This window comes from Lepisosteus oculatus, chromosome 2, assembly GCF_040954835.1.
Source record: "Lepisosteus oculatus isolate fLepOcu1 chromosome 2, fLepOcu1.hap2, whole genome shotgun sequence".
Lineage (NCBI taxonomy): Eukaryota > Metazoa > Chordata > Actinopteri > Semionotiformes > Lepisosteidae > Lepisosteus > Lepisosteus oculatus.
The window spans coordinates 76,328,046-76,343,965 of record NC_090697.1 but is presented as its reverse complement, the minus strand read 5'-3'; the positions used below and the strand labels follow the sequence as shown (position 1 = coordinate 76,343,965).

The 15,920-nt window shown below is 43.5% G+C and overlaps 1 protein-coding gene across 5 annotated transcripts in view; it reads right to left on the bottom strand.

Annotated features, from left to right (window-relative positions):
• slc6a8 (solute carrier family 6 member 8) overlaps nt 1-15,920 on the bottom strand; it is a 64,309-nt gene that overhangs the window by 22,535 nt on the left and 25,854 nt on the right. For all 5 annotated transcript variants that reach the window (XM_015360807.2, XM_015360678.2, XM_015360947.2 and 2 more), the window contains 3 exons: nt 9,211-9,342; nt 4,801-5,065; nt 3,132-3,264 (listed from right to left, as the gene is read on the bottom strand). In XM_015360807.2, the coding sequence (XP_015216293.2) occupies nt 3,132-3,264; nt 4,801-5,065; nt 9,211-9,342 (530 nt within the window). The remainder of the gene's footprint in view (nt 1-3,131; nt 3,265-4,800; nt 5,066-9,210; nt 9,343-15,920) is intronic.

Genomic DNA, 15,920 nt, shown 5'->3' with positions numbered 1-15,920 from the left:
TTGTCGTGGTTCACAGTACTGTCGCAGCTGTTGGTCTCCGATAAAGCCCTAACATCTGTCTGTGCAAGCTGTCGTTTGGCTGTCAAAGGAGGGATATACTTTTACAGAGGGTCGGGCCACAGCTCACAATCCCCCTCCAGTCAATACACAGAGGGTCAGAAAGTCAGGGCATCCACCACACTGCCAAGACCAGGCCCACATCGGGAAATGTACTCTACAAGACATGTGTGAGCTGCCCTTGGCCAGACCCTGCAAAACTGTCCCACCAACCTCACCTCCTGAGACCCACTCATGTCCATTTCATGACTCTTCACAGACCTGGACATCTTTTTACTTGTTTGTATTGTTTAGCTATAATTAATAAAATAGGTAAGAGTATATAAGCATTATGTTTTACGTAGGGTACTCTTAGCCCCGCTAAGTTATATATGACAAAATGTCACTTTGTAGTGCACTTGCACAGAGACCTACAGTAGCAACTCCTATCTGAAACACATCAATTCTTCAGAATAACATCTTTGCTTCCTGTATCAACTGTACCATATGGTAACTTAAGATTTAGTTAATGGTACGGAAGAACATGTACTTTTGTACCTGTATTCTTTATGCATGTAGTCCAGTGATGCTCACTCATGCCTGCAAGTTCTGTAAAAACTTTAAACTTCTTAATGGCTAGGGGAATGGAAAGAGCTGTAATTTAAGCCAATTGTTAATTGATTCAGTTTGAACAAACATGCAAATAAACTGCTTGAACACTAATATTTGTGAGAAGTGGATAATCATTTTAATCAAGTGTCAAAGAGAAAAAATGCAAACCTGGAAGTGCAATTTCTGCTCATGTGGACTATTTTGCTGTATTGTGGATGCTGTCTTGTAGCACTTAGTTATATTGAATATTTAACTCATTATCATTGATTATAAAGCATTACAGGACGATCTTATGATGGCTGTCTAAATGCAAAGCAAGGCTAAGTGAAAATAGAGAAACAGACATATGGGATCCATCTCGGGCATGCAAAAATCTGCTGTCTTTATTACAGAGTGGGCAGATTTTCAACCATTTGTGACTGATGAGCTACAGGCTGTCCCCAAATCAAGACCATACATTCTGTACTGACCTCAATCTCTAAAATGAACACGTTTGGAGTCTTGTGCGCTGCATGAATAAGTTCCGAACACTCAAGAAACACAAACTCCTATATAAATTATGTGTGCCTTAGACCTTGAAATTGCATATACTTGGGCCAATTAACTAGGATAGGTCTATACATTAATAAATGATAAAATCCAAATGAACAGAACTGCAGTGAAAAATATTTTGTGGATATTTGTTTCTGGTGATTATAACCAGTTAGCTTAGTTTTTTACAACAGTTGCCCCTGAAGGGACCGATGATTCATAATGCGCTATGCGTAAGAGGTGGGCAGATGCAAACTCCGAAGTATCAGATAATCAATCACAGTAACACGCGCTGCGCTTGTGACACAGCACTGTCGTGTCTCAGGTTTTACTGAAGGCGCCTCGTGGGGTGCAAAGTGCAGTGTGTGAAGGGTTAGGAGTAAAAAGGCACCTGTCAGCGCTTTAAACACCCCGAACCGAAGAGTCAAGGTGACCCCGCCTCTTCCCGAGAAGAGGAGGGGTCAGTGCCTGTACGCGCACCCAGTCACGTCTCACTGCAGTCCACCTATCCCAAACCACCAATGAGATCAGAGCTCCTCCGAGTGACAGAGGCACCTTGTGCTGTTTCACTGCGGCCCCTCCTTCTGCAATGGACGTTGCTATGGTGACGCTCCCCGTCTTCATTGTGCTGGTGTGCACGAAGGGCGAGTGCTATCTGCACAATGCAAGGTTACAACAAGGCACATCGCCTTCACGCTCTCCCCCCACCAGGAAGCCTTGCAGGCTGCATGAATAAACGGCAATTTCTCGGCAAGGCGATTTCTCTTTCTGAGAGTGTGTGAACGCCACACGCGTGCATATTCCAGGCTGTGGAAATTCGGCTTTCGATTCTTCCTGTGTTGACGAGTAAGAAAGGCCTTCTTAACTATATGAAGTCCTCTATTGCTTTATTAGACTAAGCATTCTAAATGTGCAGAGTACTGCATGAGCTGAGATGAAAGATGCTTGGGTGAAGAGCTACCTGCATACAGCCAGTAAACTGTGAGCACAGGGTCTGCTGACTTCAGGTGGAGAGCAGTATTACAAAGTGTTCCCGCAGAAAAGAACAGATGCTGTGAGTGACTTAATCATTTAATGCAAGCGTATTACAGTAGGAAAGGCTAACACCAGGAGGGCAATGGTTAGCTGTATCAAGGCTTGTAATTTTCCATGTTTATATTTTACAGGCAAACAAATTGCCATAATAAAAGAAAAAAAAACTTACTGTTCATTGAAGACGACTTTGAACCATTAAATGTATTATCTCAGTTTGGTCTGGGCGTTGAGCGCTTATCTATCTGCAGTGTTGGCTTCCAACAGAGTGGCTATTAATTTGAATTAATTGGCTTTGCTTGTAAAGTTACAAATTGCTTTACTCAGCCAAAACTGCTACATGCTCACATGTGTTGGGTAGTTGGGCACATGAAGAGAAATTTTAACGTATAGGGGCAGCTTTTGCATATGAAACGCCTGGTGATTTACAGTGGACTTTTGTGCTCATTGTAAACTGCAAACGTTAAAAACAGCTGTTACGTCACAGTTTGGTGAACGCCACCAATCAATTTTAGTAACAATGGCTTCAAATGGAAGAATGATAGCTATACGTCACAGAAAAAAAAAAGAAAAAGGGGGAGGAACAGAGACAGGACAGCAGCTTTGAATGATGTCACAGAGACCAAGGGGAGGGGGTGAAGACGGAGGCCTTATTTGGTGTATCAAAGAGTAGAGAACTGAGAGAGAGCAAGAAAAGCCTTACGCAGAGAGAGGAAGAGAGAGCAGCATCCTCACACTGTATCAGACAGGCCTGCCTTAGGGCACAGAGCATATTACATAAGAGGTGCATGTAAATGGCAGGATTTGTACGTTCACAGACATGCAGGGGCTACTCTTTCCTTCCAGCTGACTTAGGTTAAAAAGGGAATCAGCATGCAGGGGTGTTATTCCCAAGCTGAATATGCAAGGAGCACAATTACCTTCCCCGTTGACTTGACCCCCTTCCACACGCAGAAGTACACAATGACCCAGGTTGCAAGGAGGCAGAGCATCACTTCCCAGTTCATGGCGCCCGGGTAATCCAGCCCCTCCGAGATGTTCAGAACTTTGTTCCTAAAGGAGGAAAAGGACATAAAATGAAAATGAGATACAAAATACGAAACCGCATCAAAAGGACTATGCAATCTAACGTAGCGGTTTAGAGATGGGAATTACCCTAGCCAGTAAGTCTTTGGGGGGTAGGGGAAAATCCAAGCACTGACCACCTTGTAACCAAATGCCCCATATTATACAGCCTAGTTTAAAAACCTAAAACCTCAAAGGTTTATCACAGGTACAGCTGATATATTTCCTCACTTAGAAAAACAGTGAAAATGGATAGATATTTTTAACTTTACTTTCCTGAGAGCTGCAGTGAAAAGCCATGTGAGGTGACAAAGGGGTCTTCATCTCATGTTGCTAATAAAGCATGCTCCACTTGCGACGGCTCACAGTGCCCTCTAAAAGACACGTGGGCTAACAGTATGAAGTGCGTCAGCTTAATTGGGCCTTTCCTTCCACTAGTATAACCAACCACACTTCAGGACAGCTTTGTAAGGCTCGCAGGGGAACACTGAAATGCTTTGGTGGTCATGTTAACAAGCACCACATGCCTAATTAACTGACCTTCTTATCGCAGTCACAACCTGGTTAATATAAAGCAAGGAGGGAGAGCTTGTGGGGGCGACTGGAGGGAGCTGAATTATTCTAGCAAGCTCGGTCACACAGCCTATACTGCAAAAGCTATTAAGAAATACTGCTGTCAGGACTGAAAAAAATACTTCTACAAAACATTTGTTTCACAAGGTATCTAGTTTGGTCAAAAATAAATTAAGAACGTTTTGTTTCATAGAAGGACATTTCTTAGGGCTGTGGTGATGCTCTGGAAGAGGAAGCTCAGCATCTCCATTGTTCTGTGCTGGGTTGAAGACAGAAAAATACAACAACCCCGCATTGCTGCAGATGTCCACATGGCCAGATGTGTGGCAGGAAACAGCCAGGGTGCAGAGGACAAAGATTTTAGCGGCTGAGAATTAAAGATGAGGAGTTTGGTGCCGCATGGCTGCCTGGAGGTGACATTGAAACTGGGTCACTGGTGTCTACGCATGAGTGCAGAAACCACAATCATCAAGGTTGTTCGCTGATATTCTTCATCCACTGCAGGATGTGCTCCACTTTTTCTTTCTGACTGCACTGAACCAATCATGTGGACATAAAACTTGAAAGCAAAAAGACTAGAAATGTACGCATTAGTTACATTATTATGCATTCTTATGCTCCTGACCAGACTGACCACTTTTAACAATTTCTAACCAACCTGGGGAGAAAAGGAGCTGAGATTGGCAGTGTAGTAAAAAAAAGCAAAAAGCCTGTAAGCATCCTGACGTGGTGCAAGAGGACACGGAGACTGTGACTGCATTCTTAGCTGGTCTAAACATGAAATCATTTTTTTCCCCAACATCGGCTCAAACAGCCTGGCTGGGCTGCGGATGGACTGATTCCACGGCTTACCCAGTGTCGAACGAAACTGACCGACACTGGACCAGCACCGGAGAGGGAAACGGGCTTCAGCTATCAGAGAAGGGGGCGGGGGACTAGAGAGAAACTCACTCCCAGAACTCGATGATGGGCGAGCGGCCGCTGGCCAGCTCCTCACACGTCATGTTGCCGAAGGAGGAATTGCCGATGGTGCCGTTGTGGCACTCGTCGTGCCGGAAGATCTCGATGCAGGTCTCGGTGTTCCAGGGGTTGTCGCAGGAGGACCAGGACAGGGTGGCGGTGAACGACTGCACGAAGTAGTAGAAGCCCCAGGCCAGCACCATGATGTAGTAGGTGTTGCAGAAGAACACGATCACCATTGAGGCATAGCCCAGTCCTGTGAGGCAGCCACACAAGAACAGTGTAGGACAGACAGTGAATCCACCAAACCTGGTCCTAGTAAGACACACTCCAGTAGGGCTGAACGGCACACCCTTAGTACACCAATCTCTCAAGAAAAACATGGAACAAGAGGATTTTGATAAGGCCTCTTGCCGCTAATTAAAATCTTGACACGAAAAAAAACGGTTTCTACTACTCAAGAAAGTCAATATACAGTAATATGTTTAATTTGACAAAAAAAAACCTCAAACTGTACAATGGCTGACCCTGCGCTCTGACCCCAGGCTTCTCTCTCCCTGTCTGTGTGTCTCATGGAGCACAAGCTGGGGTATGTGAAAAGACAAATTCCTAATGCAAGAAATTGTATAGGGCTAATAAAGTGATGTTAAACTGTTTCTATCCTAGTTATCAGAAACTGATGACATCTTACTATATTACTTATATATCATAGGGTGTGTCCCTGCAGGAGCTGGGCTGGCATCCTCTGCTGCCCAGTATATTTGAAAACTTTACTCTATATTCCATTCCTAGACTTTGCTCCAGAAACACAAAAAGTATTTTACTGTGCTAACTGCCTTCAAGAGATTCACATGTTTAGCTCTGGAGCACAAATGCATTTGCAAATTAACAATAACAATTGTAATAAATTAATGAATAGCATTGTTATACAGTAGATACCTGACACCAGCATTCACATTATGTCTTGAGCGCTTGCACATGAGTGAAAATCCTCTCATTACTCACAGTTTGTTTTCACATTTGTCTTTCTCTAAACCTTCATAAAAGCGAATCAGAGAATAATAGATATGTCTGTGTATTGCGAACACTGACATTTTAATAATGTATTTCTCCATTTATAATGTCATTTGCCAATATAATCCTTTCGGCAGTGAGGACAAGCGGTCTTTCGCTCTGCTCTGAAATGACATCAATAACAACACTGATCTGATACTGAAAGCCCTTCTTTTCCCCAGAGAACATGGCCACAAGATGACAGTGCCATCCATGTGCTTTCTCAACCACATGCCAGTGTATGAGTCTACTGTCATGTGTTTGATCCCCTGAGCATTACCATCCAGGAAAATGCATTTCAATTCCCTGCATTATTTTCCTATTGAAAGACAAAGATGATACATGGCACTAGGCTTTTCTTCAGTCTTTCCCACTACAGACTGAGAGGTTTAAAGTGTACTGAAGTAAAGGGATAGCTTGGAGTTTTCCTGCAGCAACACACGGAAAATGTATGTCATTGTGTATAATTAAGTGTTCTGGTCACAGGGCAAGAGTGAGGGAACTAAAATCACATCACTGATGCAAATGTGGAAAGCTGACTTGCTATAGACAGGATTAGAAAAACACTTTTAGTCATCAATGACACTTCATAGTGTGACTATAAATCACTGAGAAAGTTCAAAGCCGTCTCCCTCGCTGTCATTCAGTTCTGAATACTAGACCAGGCCACCTCAGCTCTGACACTTGCCTTTCTCTATTCACCACTGCAACGCCACCACGGTCAGATCAAACTCCCAATGTGCAAAGCGTAACACAGTCTTTGTGGCCATCAAACCAACCTGATGTGTTCCACGCTCCACCTTCGAAGCCCACTACCGCCCTCGCCAAAGTGAGAAAGGACCCATTGGCAAAACCTCTTTTTTTGTTAAAGAAGGATCTGGGAACATGAAGTTGGCTGTCTCACTACACACGGCAGCAGCTGACACGCTTGTGCCCTCTGCCTTGGTGGAGGCAGTGATGGTGGTGCTCTTTGGCTGGACTGAAGGATTGCAGGTGCAGAGAGAGGTCTGTACTGAACGAGCCACTGGGACACGAAGCAGAACTAATGTAATTGAATTCATTGAAGATCTTTCCTGGAATGTCCTCGTGGGTTTCACGTTTAACCCTGTTTGCTGCTTCGCTGCTCTTTTATAGTACCCTTTACAGTTGAGCACTTAATAAAAACTGAGATCTTCATTCAGATCTACTGATAAGGCATCACACAGAAAGCTCTTGTAGTGCAGGGAATACGCCAGGTTCTGGAACTTCCACAGCGGAGAAACCAGGCCTGGTGTTTTATTTTGAGATTGTGAAAACAGAGAAATCCTTTGCTCTCGCTAGTTAACGGTGTGATGATTCTGACACACTGCATGAAACAAGACACCAAGCTCAAATAGAACATGCTGAACTAGTGCTGCTCCCTGCAAAAGCAGATGTTAAACACAATACGGCAGGAACTTTTGTAAGACTGGCAGACATCTAATTATCTAAATTATTTCCATTAATTTAGAACAAACACAATTACATAGGCACATTATGTAACTTAAATTATCATGTATCCCAGTAATTTCCAAACACTACAGAACAAGTTTATAATCTAAGTAAATATACGATCTGACAATCTGTCCCTGTACATTGTTTGTCACGAATGCACACTTTATTTATTTTAACAACCCTGAAAGCACCTCCCACCCTACAGCACAGTCCTGTTCTGCTTCAGTTCTGTTTAAGTCTGAGCAAGGTCACTGTAAAATAGTGCCCAAACTGGCGCTAACAGGGGCTGAAAGACAAAATAAAGAGCTGCAGAACAAGTCACTAAGTGCAAACATTGTGCAGGCATGTTTTATAGGTTTCATAAATTGAAGAGCTTGACGTTCCATACCCCTGGAAAAGGGCATAAAGTGGGGAGAGTGGATGGAGGGTATTACTTGCACATTGTAATACCATAGTAATATGTACAGTAATACATAGGATAGCTTAAGCTGTCCAAAGACTCCTTGTAGGTTTCCATAGTGCTGTGGACACCATGCTTGTCTAACTTGCACAAGGTTCTCCGATTAAACTGAGCGGGTAACAAGCACTTCTTTAGTAGAATTACATCAAGGGATACAAATGGGGAAAAAAATGTACAATTCACTATTCCTGTGTATTCACTATAATTTCACATACTGTGGACAACTTTGGTCACCAGGCTATAGAAAAGATATTGCTGCTCTGGAATTAGTCCAAGAAGAGCAACGAGATACATTCCAGGACTTAAGGGAATCCCCTATTGTGACATGCTAAAGGAAATGAACTGAAGAGTGAAAAAATGTAAGGGTGGACATGATCCACCCATCCATCTTCTACCCACTTCATCCAATTCAAGGTCACTGGGGAGCCAGAGCCTATCCTGGCGAAAGGCAGGACACACCCTGGGCGGGACGCCAGTCTGCCACAGGGCACAGAGAGACTCAGACATGTACACATTCACACAGAGGCCAATTTACCAGAAGCCAATTAACCTACCAGTATGTCTTTGCACTGTGGGAGGAAATCTGAGCCCCCAGGGGAAACCCACAGGATCACGGGGAGAACATGCAGACTCCACCCAGACAGCACCCCAGGAATTGAACCCAGGGCCCCAGCGCTGCGGGGCAGCAAGGCTGACCACTGAGCCACTGTGCTGCCCCAGGACTTAATTCATAGATTAGAAATCCTCAATGGTACAGACAACGTAACACTGAAACGGAAATCAGAGGACATGAATGGAAGCTAATGGGAAGTGCACCTCAAACTGAGAATATCTCTGTTTAACACTAGCACTATGTCCTGTCCTGGCTGTGTTATAATGTCTATGGTCTACATCTATTGCCCATGTCTGTTTGTCATTTGTGCCTATTGTTTTTTCTCTAATGTTACTGGGTACAGCTGAACGAGTAAACATTCCAATACACTTGTTGGATACGGCAAATAAAGAAATCTTGAGTCATGGGAGTACGGAATAAATAATTCCAGTTATGTTTTTGAAGCTCATACCATGGCAGCTTTCAAGAAATCCTCTGACTTATTAGCTACTCACTGCCAAATAAGCAAGATGAGCCCAATGGCTTCCCTTCATTTGTAACCCTCTGTATATCCTTATGGTACTTTATATCCATGGAGCTGAATACGTTACACTGTAAAACTCACTTTGCAACACCAATAATCAATATTAAACAATGTGTATAGAATTCAATAACTAATTGATAACAAATTCTTAAAAGATATTAAACTTTGCATTAACCTCTTTATACAGAAATGAACTTTTTTTTCTTTGCACTACAATGTGGTACAATTCTGAACACCTGAGTTCACTTAGACTATGGTTTGATGTGAGACAGGACTGACCTTTAAAGAGCGGTGCAATGTTCCACACATTGATGCTGCCAGCCTTCATGAACTGTCCCAGTGCGATCTCCAAGAAAAAGATAGGGATCCCCCCGACCAGGACAATCAGGATATAGGGAATGAGGAAGACTCCTGCACAAAGACAAATTGACAGCAAAGACTCGGGTTAAACACACTCAACTGCCTTGAAATGTCTTAGTACCTCCTTCTCTCGGCCTCCACTGCCAGCTGTTTCTGCTCTGCTGCTTCAGGAGATGATAGGAGAGCCTAACAACTGAAAGAATTGTGTACAAGGGCAGGCTGGAACAGTTAAAGGCCCGCAAGCAGGTTTTCCAGTGATTTTAGGAAACAAAAGTTGTCTTTAATGAGTAGTAATGAGTAGTAAGATATCGTTCAGTTCACAATTCTAATATTGCTATTTCAGTCAGGAGAATTTTGTAAGCATTTATTGAGTAAAAAGTTACAGCATGATTGGTTAAAACGCACCATACTACATGGTACTCCTGTCCCATAAGCAATTCTGTCCAGCAGCAACCACTGCACAGAAGGAACATGTGTTGCCACCACTCCCCACTTTAAACAGAGCCAAGAAATGAGGACTCAGGGCTTTCTTTGATATGACTGATTTTTGAATAACAAATGAGAGCTGTTTTCCTGTCTGTGTAGTGACGACATATGGGGTTAAGGGAAGGGCAGTAAAGTGGTTTGGTGTGCTTTATCTGGAACATCAGAATGCTAAATGTCCAGTAATTATTTTCTTCAGTCAAGTTTACAAGATTTTATGAGCAAGAAAAACTATTTCATTGTTGTGTTACGTTAAGAACGCAACAAAAAATGTGTTGCCCTCAGTAACAATAAGGAAATGCTCACCTACATAGAATATCATGTACTGAAGCTTTACAGCAACTATAAATGCTATGTTAAGAACCTGTAAACATGAAAAAGCAGTGTTCCTAATCCTACCTGTCTGCTTGCAGCTACGAGAGGAGACGAGAGGAGCCAAGCTTGTTCACTGATGAGCACCTTGATTGCCAGAATGTGAGCTATCTAACCCACAGCTTGCCAGCTAAGCCAGTCACAAAGTGAATCACACCACAGTGTTCATTTGCCATGGGTTTTATTTCAGGCAATTCTCTGCCAGTTTTATATTCAGGCTGTAACACCATTCTCATAGTGTTTTCATTTACAAGCAGCTGTACAGTATGTGAAAAGCAACAGAAAGTGCCAGATACTCTGGCTGTGCAGGAGTACCATGACCTATATGATAAAGAGTAAAGGAAACAGGCCAGCTGGGTACAGAATTCGATCTGAAACAGTGGCAGAATCTGAATGTTTTAAAAGAAGTTAACATTTTTTTTTACTTGGAGTACTGTATTTGCAACTGTATTTACAATTTAGCTCAACACAACCAAATATTAAAAATCTGAGCTTATAAACACTTCAAATAGGCTATGTGATTACAGCAGTATTATATTGATTTATCATCAAGGCAAATTGGCAATCGTTGTCCATTTAGCCCAAAAAAAGTGAACCTGATTCGACTGTTTTTTCTACTTGAATTTCATTCCATTTTTGGCAGCAATTATGCACAAGCAGGAAAGGCACTATTGAACGCCACTGGTTTGATTTTTCTGGACGGAATCTGCCGCGAATAAATGCTGCTGTGCGATTCACCCTTCAGAGCAATATACTCCATCATCTCCTTATGCTGGAAAATTCTGCATGGTCAGAAATCCTTCCTCTGAACGCAAGCATCATTATTACTACTGATGTTATTGTTGTGATCTGACAAAGCACGTCGGGCCATTAAATACAATAATCCCTGGCCGAGTGGTTTCAATCGTGCCGCTGCAGAAGACGCTTAGTGCTGTCGGGGACGGGGGGGTGGGGTGGGGGAGGGAGCCCAATGGCTGGGTGTGTGGTGAGTGGACTGGAGGGTTTAATGAAGATTACAGTGTGCAGATCACGTCCTGGCAGCCTAGGCTCCCACGTCTCAAACACTAGATGGAGACTACCAGCCTGGCAAGGAATGAGGCACACAAAGCATGCCGCTGCATAAGTCCAGCTGCACACCTCTGCCTGTTTGCACAGTGGAAGGACACAGAGACTGGGGAGTGAGCTGTTGACTAGCAGGGATTTAGAGTTCTTAACCTTCCTCAGTATCTATACATCCTTGAATCCTCATAAACATCTTTTCAATGACTGGTGAAAGGAGAGCCATTTTTGAAACTCACGCCTGTCTCTACTCCGCGACCTACAGTTCTAAGGCCTACTCTGTCACCGCTTTAAACTGAGGAGTAAACACCAGGGTCCAAGGACGGCATGATGGGGCAGCGCTTAGCGCAGTGCTGGGGGCCTGAATTCATTTCCGGACCTGGGGTGCTGCCTGTGTGGAGTTTGTATGTTCTCCCCTTGCTCATGTGAGATTCTTCCAGGTGCTCCGGTTTTCTCCCACAGTCCAAAGACATACTGGTAGGTTAACTGGTTTCTGGGAAAACTGGCCCTAGGTGTAAGTGTGTGTGTGTGTGTGTGTGTGTGTGTGTGTGTGTGTGTGGCCTTGTGATGGACTGGCGTCCCATTCAGGGTGTACCCTGCCTTGTGCCCGTTGCTGACTGGGATGAGCTCTGGCTGCGCTGCGACCCTGAGCTAAAAGGAGCAGTTAAGAGAATGGATGGATGGATACTAGGGTCTTCTTCAAGTCAAAACTTGCTACAGGCCACAGGACTACATGGGTTTCCAGCATGCATGGAGAAATACTCCGGTGACCTGAGCATCCACTGGAGCAGCAACAACATTGTTGAGCAAACACAGGATTGTGGGTCACGTTTTAAACCTATGCAGCCCCAGTATACCAGCTCCAAATAGAGCAAGGATGCAAGGGACATACCTGTGGCTTACACTGTTTAGCCAGACTGCAGGGGGTTGATGTGCATTATCCTTGAAACATAAATCATTTTCGCAAACTAATCATTTTGTCACCCGCTTTCCTTTTTAAGAAAAGTTAGCCCTTTGCTTAAACGAATCCAATAAAAGCACTTGTAAAGGCTTGACTTCAGATGCCTGAGCATGAAGGGAACCATTAGTTTAGTTACCAGGCTCCTCTTGTTAACAGTGGATATAGTTTGCTGGCAAGTTATCAAGCATTAAAAGTTTTGGCTTAAAGGGCCATGATGTAACAATGCACGTCCATGTGTCAATTATATAAAAACAAAAGAACAGATTCTATATTAGTCCAAATAGGTAGCTGCATCGTCAGGCGTAGGCTGCAAAGGAACAAGTAAAGGTTTATTCCAGGCTGAAAAGAGAAGAAAATAAACACAACGTTTCGGCTGTGTAGCCTTCTTCAGGTGGAGCCTTCCTCTGGTTCTCTTCTTCTCTTTTCAGTCTGGAATAAAACTAATTCCTTTGCAGCTTCTATGTTAGTTTGTCATCTCTATCTCCTAATGGCTAGACACTCTCCAGGTTTGGGTTCTCAAGTGTTCATTTACATTTTATAATTTGGAAAAGAATATGTTATGAATAAAAATCTTAAAACATGGGACTTGTACCTTCAGGCTGCTGTTTGTGGCAATCATCTGATTCGTTATTGTTTACCTGTTTGTTGTGGAAATTCAATTCATATTATATGTTATATTCCGTTACATATATTGTACTTTATTATCATACCTCTTGGCAAAACCTACTTGAATGGCTTATTGTTAGCAGAGAGCAGAACTGAGAAAACATTGATATGAAGGCCTATTTTAAATTAAACATTCAATTCTTTCCCTGTCGCTGTCGCCGATCGGTGAAAAGGAGTCCATGATTCGGGAACAGCACATTTGAAAACGAAAGCAATAAAAAACCCTCGGAGTCGGGCCAGGGTGTACTCTGGGCAAACAAGAAGAGTTGGAGTACTGAAGACAAAAAGTGTGTGTTTTTAAATCTCTTAAATTCTTTCACCTGTACTGAAAATTGAGAAACTCAATGAACCTGCAATATGAGCAAAAGCTTTATTCTCAAGCTGTATAAAAACGGAGATCAAGTCGCAGTGCAGAGCGCACTTTCTCTCTCTCAGAGAATCCATTGTTGGGTCAGTTAGAATACAGTGGGGCTGGAGTCTATTGTTCCACTTATCATTCAAATGCCTTGAAATCAGGCGGATTCCCTTGGACAATGGGAGCTCTGTCCCTGGGACAGCGGGGGCTGTTTGGCCACAGTAAAAGGCAAAAGAGGTATTGCAAAATGAAGGAACGGCTTTCAGAGAAGGCTTAAACTTATGAAGGATGCTCAAGTGATCGTAGGAATCATATAGGTGTTGCAAACAAAGGCTTTCTGAAAACGCAGTATAAACTCAGTGAAAAACTCTGAAACTCAGTGAAAAACATCAGCTCTATGAAGATCAAACAAAAGCACTTTCGATATTCTGTACATGCCCTTTTCTCTCTGCTTAGGCTGCTGTTGCAAGTAATGGGATAAACCCGTTCATCTGTTTCTTCCCATAATTCCAGACACCCATCTTACAACAGCGACTGTATGGGAGCTAAACCGGCTAAAGGGAATTAAGCTGTGTTGTCGGGAATTCTGTGGTCCTACAGTTAGAAAGACAATGGTCCTCCACATAAACAGGAGTGTGAAAAGCCCTCTGCTGCACCAGGTCACTTGCTCAAACCTGAGCGTCTCCAAAGAATGGTGAGTGAGGCTGCCACCTGTCTAGGCTGTGCTGAGACTTCTCCTCTTTTTGAAGTGGTTGTCTTGGGAAATCTGTAATATTCCCAGGGCAGTAAATGTCCCCTGTTTTTTGCCCTGAATTGTGAATGATCTATTCTGCTAACCATGAGGTTTTGCAGGCTATATTACAGTAGTTCATCCTATGGTTACACACACAGCAGCAACAGCCATCTAACTGCACCACATGACATCATGGTCAGCAGGTACGTCACCTTGCCGGGTGCTGTACGATATCGGGGGGTCGGGGGGGGGTGCTTGATGGCAAGAGAAGGCGACTGTTTCATTAAGAGGGCTTACACAAATGAAGGAGAGGGGTGACATTACATACAACAACGAAACGAAACACTCCCTCTATTTATAAGGCATGGCATTAAAATAAATAATAAGTCAGCTTTCATGAGCATCCTTATATTTATTTTAGGAAAAGGGGGCAGTCTGAACGAACATTAAGTAAATCTGTTTTAATGTAGGCAAGAACTACTGCAGTAAGTGCAAACAGCTGTACACTGGGTTTATAGCAAGCTAATGTTTTTTTTTACACAATGGCTGTAATGTCCTGTTTTTTTTTGTAAGTCAGAGGTAGCAGCCCTCTGTCTGGGGGACAAGAGCATTCCTACTGCATGCTTGTAAGTCCGATACAGTAACGCAGGAAGGCGGGGCTGTTGCTGCTGCGCGGGGCTCTGGGGCGATGATTGCCATCGAGCACTTGACTGGAACTCCACTCAGGCTTGTAATTAAACAGTTAGCCAGAAGAAGGGCTGGATCTCCATCAGTTCTAGCTGCAGTTCATAGCCTGCCCCTAGTTTACAATTAATCTGCTACCTCCTGCCTCCAGCTGCGAGAGGCTTGCCCAGCTGCAGTAAACCTGAGCACAGCTCTGAAGTCTGTAATGGAGAGTACAGGGGCACTAACAGCGATCCTAGCATGAGGTTCAAAGCAAGCAGGGCCCTCTGACGGTGCCAGGATTTTAGATTTGGTTGGTGTGGCAAGGGACACCTATGGGTGTGGCATTTTTAAATGATATTATTTGCCTTCTAAAAGACGATGTAATACTAAAAAGGTACCCTACTATTCCCCTCTGCACCAGTCGCACTGGTAACCCCCATTTCACACCGCGGGCGAGGCAGAGCTGATGAGCTGCACGGGACCAATCTACACCCAGCTGTTCACATTAGTCGACAACGGTCACTTACAGTACAATAAAGGCTCCATGTACACTCTTAAGAAACATTAAAAACACGTCGTGATTGCTTCCTACTTTTACTTTGTCTTTTGTTGGCAAATGTTAAGACAATATGGGAGTTTATGTAATGCCTGAAGTGGGGCGTTAGGTTGGGTAGCAAAGCCATATGCTACTTCATGCCCCTCCTATGGTGACGTCCCTTTCAGCACCATTTCAATAAATTATTTCCTGCCGTGTGCCCTGTCCAGAGTGGAGTCCCCCCTTGTGTCCTGTGTCTTCTGGGTTAGGTTCCAGCTTGCCACCCCCCCCCCCATCGGATAAAGCAGCTATGGATAATGGATAGCTGTGGAAAACAGATTAATTTCCCGATGTGGAAAAACAAATGGAAAACTGCAAAATTAAAGTAAAGAGTATGGAAAGTTCGCTTACTGGAACTTTTAAACTTTGCACCCAGAAATGTTTGCGATACTTCACAATTCTGATATATCCATTTCTTACCAGGAAAAAATCTATGTAAAATATTCTATTAGTGTAGCCCTGATTTCCTTCCATGCATAGCAGCTCCTTTTCTGTTATTTGTGATTGATCTGATGACGGTCTCCAATCAATTACAGAATACGATTACAGAAGGCAAAGAGTGAAATGTAGGGATAAAAGATCAGCGATGTACAGCATAAAACACTGCAGTGCTGAAATGGAACTTTAATCCTAAAACGGCTGTCAGTACCACAGCGAACAGAGCATGCTCAAGGGAGTCTGAGGTAAAGACTGACTGATCCAGCTCTCTGGCAACCACTCAGGGCTAATTGTAAGTTTC